The 9,008-nt window shown below is 55.2% G+C and overlaps 1 protein-coding gene across 1 annotated transcript; it reads right to left on the bottom strand.

The window, feature by feature from the left end:
* Positions 1-6,911: 6,911 nt before the first annotated feature.
* On the bottom strand, positions 6,912-7,843 carry LOC125525293 (proline-rich protein HaeIII subfamily 1-like). The gene is made up of 2 exons (XM_048690288.1): positions 7,562-7,843; positions 6,912-7,358 (listed from the first exon to the last, which is right to left on the bottom strand). The coding sequence occupies exons 1-2, from the start codon at positions 7,620-7,622 to the stop codon at positions 6,985-6,987; spliced, it is 435 nt and encodes a 144-aa protein (XP_048546245.1). The 5' UTR covers positions 7,623-7,843; the 3' UTR covers positions 6,912-6,984.
* Positions 7,844-9,008: the final 1,165 nt, after the last annotated feature.

Here is a 9,008-nt window from a genome sequence, read left to right as displayed (position 1 = left end):
ACCAACAAGCTTTGCGCCGCTACCATAGCCGCAAAGTTAATGCCAGAAGTCTCGAGGAAGGCGACCTTGTTCTTTGGCGTGTTCAGTCCGCCAAGAATTCCAACAAGTTGACGCCGAAGTGGGAAGGCCCTTACCGGGTGAAACGAGTCACTAGGCCTGGCGCTGTCCGCCTTGAGACCGAAGATGCCATTCCGGTGAGCAACTCCTGGAACATTGAGCATCTTCGTAAGTTTTACCCGTAAGGCGCGGTTGTCGGAACCTGTTCCGGCAACCACCTTTTGTACAAGTCTTGCCGCTGTTGCATGTAATCCTTTGTACAAAGCCGGGCGCAGACCCCGTGCGTAAGTAAAGCTCATGTGCTCCGCACATCTTGTCAATTTCATGCTTTCTATTTTTTGCATGTGTTATCTGACACTTTGTGCAGCACCTACCCCCGGTAAGCAATAACGAGCCGTAAGGCCCCATATCTTTATTTTCTCCTCTTTCTTTTTTCCCAAGAAAAGGAAGGTTCCCTCGCCCACAAGTTTGCCGAGGGGAAGGGAGAAGATAATGGTATGGACCAGGCGTCGTTCAAGAAAGTTTTCGCCTTACCGGGAAGCAAACAACAGAAAAGCTAAGTTGCCAAAGCTTGAGCAATCAGATTTTCTAAATTTTTAAGTTATCTCCCTTGAACGACCGCACTTTGTATGGAAAACCTGTGCGCGGAGGAACCAACTCGTAGCTAGTTGCGCCCTTACTTTGTTTTGAGTCTGCTCAACAACTTAAGTGAGCTACGACTAGTTGCGACAAGGTTTCTTGTCGGTAGCGGCACCACCAGCAGGCTGCTGACATTCCGCACTCAGCGCTCGCAGCTAAGGTGCCTGCACCGGCAAGTTCCCTAAAAGCGTAGGGCAAAAACATACAAAGGGAGGAATCAAGTAAAGGGAATAACATTGCAACCATTACCCAGAAAAGAGTTATATTACAAAGTAGCTTGTCGCGGCTCTAACAGATTGTTTTCATAACATGACCAGCAGCGACAAGGAAAGAAGGAAACGGGCGGCCTAGTCTACGCGATCGCCCTCAATCCTCTTGATCCTGCTCACCTTGTCCACAATAGGTGCGACAAGGGCCTTGAGCGCCTCCAGGTCAGCATCCGGCGGCAACGTCTTGAGGACGTTGGTGAGGTTGAGGCCCGGGTTGCGGAAGACCACCTTCATCAACACCTTTTGAAGAGCTCCCGCGCAGATCTTGCGCGACTCATCGGCCAGCTGCTTTGGGATCTTCTCCCGGAGCCGCTGGAGGGCCGTCGCCACGCCTTTGAAGAACAAGGTGAGCTTGGCGCTGGGTTGGAGGTTCTCGTCAGAGGGATACCCGAGATCCTCCACCCCCAGCTGCGCCAGCTCCCTGTCGATATCTGCGGCAGCACTCACAAGACCCTCCGTCCAGTGCTCCACTTTCTCCAGCGTCTTGGTCAAAGTGGTCAGCTTCAACTCAAGATCTGCGTTGGAGTCCTTGGTGGCGCTAAGCTCTTTACCCTTCTCGGCGAGACGAGCCTGCAGCTCTGAGTTGCTCTGGGCGTCCTTCTCCCGCTCAAGCTTGAGCACGGCAAGCTCTTCACCACTCGCCTTGAGATCGGCCTCCAGCTGCGCCACCTTCGTCTCCAGCTCCTTCTTGGCGGCCTCGGCAACTGTGGCAGCATCCTCTTCTTGCTTAAGGGCTCCGCCGATTTCTTGCTCACGCGCGGCAAGCTCCTCCTCATGGCTGTCGAGGTTGACTTTCCGCTGCGCCAGCTCGCCCTCCTGCGCAAACAGCTTCTTAGCGGCAAGCCGCTGTTGCTCTTCAACTTCGGCCTTCTCGAGGAAGAAGGCCTTCTGCGCTTCGGCAAGTTGCTCCCGCTCCTCTGCCAGGGACCGGAGAGCTTCCTGGTAGAGACCCCGGAGCTCCTCCGCGCGCTTCTCGATATCTACTCCCGCCTTCGTGACAAGCGCCTCGCGGGATTCCAGCTTGGCTTGCCGCGCGCGTTAGAGCGACAACTGCTTCCGCAGTAGCCGCTCCTCCTCAGGCTCGCCGCTGCTGCTGCTCGGCGCATCAACTAGCGTCAGCCCAGCGGAGGCGAGCACTTCTCCGTCGAAGCTCTCTCCCTCGACCGGCGCCCTGGAGCTTGACGCCCAGGGGAGGTTGATGAAGACGCCATAGCCGGCCTTCAAGTAGACGCTTGGCTGGGGCTCTTCGGAGCCTGGCACTGCGGTAGCGGCGGACGGGTCGGCGGTCGATGCAGCGCCTGGCGCTCCTGCGGCCTCAGGGCCGTCAGTGCGATCGCCAGACCCCCCGCCAGCTGCTGCGGTGGCAGCTTTGGCGGCCTCGTCGCCGGCGGGATCATCAGCGCCTGCTGCTTCCTCGGTCTCCATCGGCTCCGCAGCAGATGGGTCTGATTGCCGGAAACGGGGAGAAAAGTCAAGCAAATACCCAACAAGAAGAAGAACCCAAGAGAAGCTTTGAAGAGAAGATTACCTCTACTGGGTTCAGCAGTCGTAGTCTCCATCGCCGGGGGAACGCTGGTGCTGTCCCTTGCCGGAGGACTCTCCCTTGGCGTTTCGGGGGCAGTCTCTGGGCGCTCCTGGTGGGGCTGCTCTGCGCCTACACAAACCAACAATCAGATATCAGCAAATACAGAGTATCCATGCGCGCCTCACAGCGGAAAGAAAACCATATACTTACGCTGGGGGCTGCTCTGGAGAAAAGTTGTCGGGTCCGGCAAGGTTGTCTCGGGCGCACCCCCTGCTGTCGCGGTGGGTTCGTCCTCGATGATAATCACCGGGACCTTGGCCCTCTTCGCTGCTCTCTGGGCCAGAGTCCTGAAAAGGAACAAGTTCAGAGCAGAGCAAATGAGATACAAGACAAAACGGCAAGAATTGAAGAACTACAAGTACAACAAGAGAAGCTTACTCTTCTTCTTCTTCCTCGTCGGAGCTGAACGCGGAGAAGTCGAAATCCGGCCCACGTCCAGCACGAGGAGGCAGAGGAGGCGGAGGAGTAGTTTCCCTTGGCCGCTTGGCGGGAACAGTGGCGGTGGCCTGAGACGACCCCGCTCCAGTTGCCGCAGCAGCATGAGGTGCTCCTGCAGCACCAGTGCTTGTCGCGGTGGAGCGCGTCACGCGGCGCGGCGACTGTTCACCCGCCTGCCGCCCCGTTACGTCCCCGACCTTGAGGAGACGCCTTCTTGGTGGGGATGGAGGCTCTGCTTGCGGCGAGCTGCCTGAAGATGAGGAGGAAGAGGAGTTGATCTCCAGCGAGCCGCTCGTATCCTTGGCGGGCTCGCTCGACTCGGCGTTATGCCCGGCAAGCCCTTTCCCGCCGGCGGGCTCCCCTCGCTCGGCACGGCTTGCCGCCTCTGCTGCATCTGCCTCCTCCCCGGTGAATCCAAATTCGCCCGCGGCTGCGGCTGCCGCCGCCTCTTCTAGCCTGGTGGCGATGCGTGTCATCTCCTCATCGGTGGTGTCGCGGGTGAGCCTATCCTTTTCATCGGAGCAGATCGGCACTTCTACCAAGTTGTCAAAGAAGTGCTGCACGACGTCGTCTGCAGGCTCTTGCCAAGTTGGGACAATTCCATGCGAATCGCACAGCGGCATCATTGCATGGATGCGGTCGAGCGCAGAGTTGTTGCACAGAGGAACAACACCCCCCGGCAACCTGAACACTTCGGGATGCTGAGGGTCGTACTTGAACAGCTCCTGAAGCATTGCGTTGAGCTCCAAAACAGTGAAGTTGAAATTGAGGCCTGGACGCAGCCTCATGATATCCGCCGCATTTTTGAATTCCCAGGTGGGCCTCCCCCGTTCCTGCAGGGGGGCAATGCGGCGGCGAAGGAAATCTGCGCCAACAACGCCTACAGTAAGCCCGGCAAGCCTGAGGCATAGGATCCTGGTGACGGCAATCTTCAGCCTATCATCCTCCGGGGCCACGTCACTCCAATCGCTGCCGCGTGCTACTGGGGTTTGGCATCGGGCGGTAAACGGCTGCGGGTTCTCCTCGTCAATCCAGCACCAGTCTGCTCTCCATTCCTCCCACTTGCCGCGGAACTCTCCCTCCAGATAAGTGTCCTTCTTGCCGGCCCTCGAGATCCAGGCGATTCCGCCGGATAAAGGTTCTCCTCTCTCTACTCGGGGCATAAAGAAGTGGCGAAAAAGGGCTACGTTGGGATGGACTCCGACAAAGTTTTCGCAAAGATGTGCGAAAACTGCCATGGTCAAAACGGCATTGGGGGTGAAGTCAAGGAGTTGGAATCCGTAGGTGTTCATGATATGGCAGAAAAACTCAGAGAAAGGTGGGCAGAGCCCGCAGTAGAAGAACAAGGCGAAGAAAGGGTATCCGTTTGGAGCCATTTTCCAAGCGGCGGCTGGAAGTACCTTCGTGCGCGGATGCGCTCGCGTCTCCGTCGACCAGAAGAGATAGTAGTTCTCCCTCAGCTCCTTCGCGGCAAGCTTGGGGGGGGAAGACTGCCCGCTCCTTTCGCAGCGCCGCAAGCCGCTGCGCCTCGGTCGACTTCACAACCTTCCCCTTGTCGGCTTTCGGAGCCATGGCGGAAGTGGTGGAGGAGGTCGACGGCGTTGGTGGTGCTGGTGGCGATGGGGGGCGGGGCGCTGCTCTCTTCTCAGCTTTGGGAATACGAGGGAGCGGCGGAGATTTCTGAGATTGGAGTAGCAACCGGTGAATGGGCGAACTGCCCCTGTTTCCCCTGCTTATAAGGAGGGAGGGGGGGACGTTCCGCATTTCCGAATAAAGAAACCACCCACGATCTCTCCCACGACGCCGCATTCAACGCGTGCCGTTCGGGGAGGGCGCGGTGGATACGGAGAAAGATACGGCGTAACCTAGGCCGCGCGTGCCCATGCCCTGTTTTGGGCCTGGCCCAACAGCGCTCGGCACCGTGTATGGCCCAGGCCCGGGGGCTCCTGTCGGTGTACTAGAGTAGGGGTACCCTAGTATCCCGAACTTGTCCACGGGCAGTCGCAGCATCCCGCGGCAAGGCTTGCCGGGTGACCGCCAAGGTCCTCCGTGGTTCCCCTAGAGCTAGCCAAGGAGACAAGACCCTGGCAAGAGGAGCTTGCCGGGAAGGCCAACCAAGGCATATCAAAGCCAAGGAGACAAGACCCCGGCAAGAGGAGCTTGCCGGGAAGGCCAACCAAGACATCTCAAGGAACTTGCCGCGACGCGCCACGCGTCCCGGCAAGGCCCGGTGAGCGACAAGCTCCCGGGCGCGACAAGACAACGACCGCGGCAAGGCGCTTGCCGCGGCAAGCCACCACTCTGTGTCCGCGCTCCAGCACATCCACCAACGTGTCGCTCTGGGACCCTTCCAGGCGTACGTGGCGGGGGGCTGTGCAGCCAGCGGTACGCGGTGGCAAGCGGCGCTGACAAGATTGCCATCGTGGCGAGCGGTGGCGTCCCTGGCGGTCCCTTTTTGCACTATTTGGACGACGCAGACGGACATTTAATGCCCTTGGCCCCTGCCGTCAGGGTTAGGTATGATACACTGTAGCAGGTAGCTGTACCAACCGCAGCACCTTTCCATTTTTACCCTTGTCTACGCTGCCACCTGTCGGTGACCCCTTGAGCATATAAAAGGAGGCCCATGCGCAACGTGGGGGGGGGGTGTTCGGACTCTCAAGCTCGGTCTCGTTAGCTGCTAGAGTGTACTGTAGCACTCAGCACTCCCGAGCAAGAACTCAATACAGACCACAAAGCAGGAGTAGGGTTTTACGCATCCGTGCGGCCCGAACCTGGGTAAACCGCTCGTGTGCTTCGCCTCGATCCGCCCTTCGTGCGACCTCCGCCCCCGCCGAACCGAAAGGGACTCGGCCCGCCGGTCCCATAGGTGCCCGTGGATCAGAACCCCGGCAGGCGCCATCGGGGAGCGGGCGGCGGCCTAGCGGGGAGCGAGTCGGGGCGGCGGCCGAGCGGGTGGTGGCATGCGGCGCGGGGCGGAGGCGGACTGAGCGGCGCGACGGCGTGTGGCGCGGGGCGGAGGCGGACGGAGCAGGGCGGCGGACGGACCTGAGGCGGAGGCGGCCGGAGAGGACGCAGACGGAGCGGGGCCGGGCGGGGTCGGGGCGGGGCGGAGATGGCCGGAGAGGAGGCGGACGGGGTCGGGGCGGGGCGGAGGCGGCCGAAGCGGAGGCGGACGCCATGGGGCGGCACGGCGTGGCGGCCCAGGAGGGGTTGAATCGGCGGCGGGGGGTCGGATCTACGGTGGGGCGGCGTTGGGGCGGTGGTTGAGCAGGGAGCTGCGGCGGGCGGTCGCGAGGCGGAAGAGGAATGAAGTGGGTGTTGTTCGTTTGGCGGGTGGCCACGGTTTTAGATCCGTTGTATACTTGTATCTCATGATGTAAATTTGCATTATGAAGTTTTTAATTTTACATCTCCGGAAGGCGGTGGTCCAATTTTTTTTACATATGGGCCGTCTGTTGAAGCAACGCTTTTTACTTTCGAAGCTCCAAAACTTAGTTATTTTTACATATGGACTGTCTATTAGAGATGCTCTAAGTGCGCTATTAGCAGCAGAATTGCTTCGTATTTTACTATTATTCCAGAATTTTAACTGGGTAGTCCTGTCAAATTTAAAGCGCATATTCCTGATTAATGGAGCAGTGAATCAGCATAAGAAAAACTCGTGGGCACTCATTCGTTGGGTTAAAACAGGGGTATGAACAAGAGGTGGAATTTCCCACAACAAGCAAATCCAGTAAGGAGTATAGGCGACCCAGTAGCTAAAAGATAGTTTCTGCCAGGAGAAAGAAGATAATTCAACCGTTGGGTGTGTGGATCTTGAATATCCCCTTAGAAACATTACCGTAGAGTGGTCAAACCTGTTCTAGACACTCGAATAAAGTAGAAAGCCTATTCGGTTATTTTTCATACAAAGAGAAACACTGTAATCACCACATCCTTTATTATTTGATCGAACCAATCGAAAACATATAACCACATTCTGCATGCTCCGCATCAATGTAATGATGGGCTAGACTTTGCTACCGAACACACGAAACAATAGCAACCACCAGTAAAAATATGCCCACGACAGTGGCCGCCCTGATGCAACTCTGCGATACAAGCGGCCGCGCAAACCATGTTGACGCACGGCCCTTTGTACAACCTCACTTCCGCACAGGGGCCTGGTGGCGGCTGGATCGGTGCAGGTGGAGGTGGATTGGTCTTTGGAGATGGAGGAGGAGCCAAATCAGTCTTTGGAGATGGAGGTGGATGGCTCTTTGGAGATGGAGGAGGTGGAGGAGACAAATGACTGCCCCCTGGATTAGGAGGAGGGGCCAAGTCACCGCCATCACCTCCGCCCAAGTCATCTTCTCCTTTGATTGGGCCTGTTGTTCAAGCCAAACACGAAGTTAGTAACTCAAATACAAAAAAGAGGATAAAAAGTGCAAACTACTGATTAATAGTCTTTCTCTGGGCATCCTGGTACGTATTTTACCAACCAACTTGGTGTTAGTCGTATGTTGGATATATTAATCGTCTCAAGATGAAGGTAATATATGACATAGATGGATGATTGGGCTTCTCATACCTGAAAAGGCGAGCAAAACAACGAGAAGAGCAATCAGCATGGTGCTCCTTCTTAGAGTCATTTCACAAAGATGTGTATACTGAAGACTGGAGTTTGGGATAGACCCTACATTTATAGATGCTTGCACCGTCTCATTTTTCAGATCTTCAGGGCACTCTTATTACATGATATCTGAAGCTATATCATGAGCATTAAATATATATTTACATCAAGTCCTCCAATGAACTGTATCTTGTTGTATCTAGAAGATCTCCATTTAATGTGTTTTGTGAAAGGATAATAGTATAACTTGTCTTTGTTTTGGTACTTCTGAATTTAGATATTTTTCATATGTTTTTTCTGGATTTTATGCTAATAAATGATCCGCCACCATGTATGGATTTTTGTTATTAATGTTTTTTTCTATCAAGATATGTGGATTTTCCATCATAAATAGATGGACGGCATGCATTTATTTGAGGGTTTATTTTATTACAACAAAGTCTTTAGTCCAAAATAAGTTGGGTTTGGCTAGAGGTGAAACACATAAGATCTTGCAACCAACTCGTGGTTCTGGCACATGGATAGCAAGCTTCCAAGCACCGCTATCCATGGCTAGTTATCTGTTGATACTCCAGTCCTTCAGATCCATCTTTACGGACTCCTTCCATGTCAAGTTCGGTCTACCCCGACCTCTCTTGGCATTATTGGCACGCTTTTCAATCGGCGCTACCCCAACTCTATCTCCTATATCATCACTCCGGACTTGGTCCTTCCTTGTGTGGCCACACATCCATCTCAACATGCGCATCTCCGCCACATCTAACTGTTGAATATGTCGCCTTTTATCCGGCTGATACGTCTCCAATGTATCTATAATTTTTGATTGCTCCATGCTATATTATCTACTGTTTTGGGCAATATTGGGCTTTATTATCCACTTTTGTATTACTTTTGGGACTAACCTATTAACCGGAGGCCCAACCCAGATTTGCTGTTTTATGCCTATTTCAGCGTTTTGAAGAAAAGAAATATCAGACGGAGTCAAAACGGAATGAAATCAACCGGAGAAGTTAATTTTGGAAGGAAACACACCCGATGGACTTGGACCCTACGTCAAGGAAGGAACGAGGTGCTCACGAGGGTGGGGGGCGCCCCCCCCCTAGGGCGCGCCCCCTATCTCGTGGGACCCTTGTGGCTCCCCTGACGTACCTCCTGCACCCATATATACCCACGTGACATAAAACTTCCAGAACGCACAATAGATCGGGAGTTCCGCCGCCAGAAGCCTCCGTAGCCACCGAAAACCAATCTAGACCCGTTCCGGCACCCTGCCGGAGGGGGCAATCCTTCTCCGGTGGCCATCTTCATCATCTCGGTGCTCTCCATGATGAGGAGGGAGTAGTTCTCCCTCGGGGCTGAGGGTATGTACCAGTAGCTATGTGTTTGATCTCTCTCTCTCTCTCTC

This window comes from Triticum urartu, chromosome 7 (genome assembly GCF_003073215.2).
Source record: "Triticum urartu cultivar G1812 chromosome 7, Tu2.1, whole genome shotgun sequence".
Lineage (NCBI taxonomy): Eukaryota > Viridiplantae > Streptophyta > Magnoliopsida > Poales > Poaceae > Triticum > Triticum urartu.
This window is presented reverse-complemented; position numbering and strand designations above follow the sequence as displayed.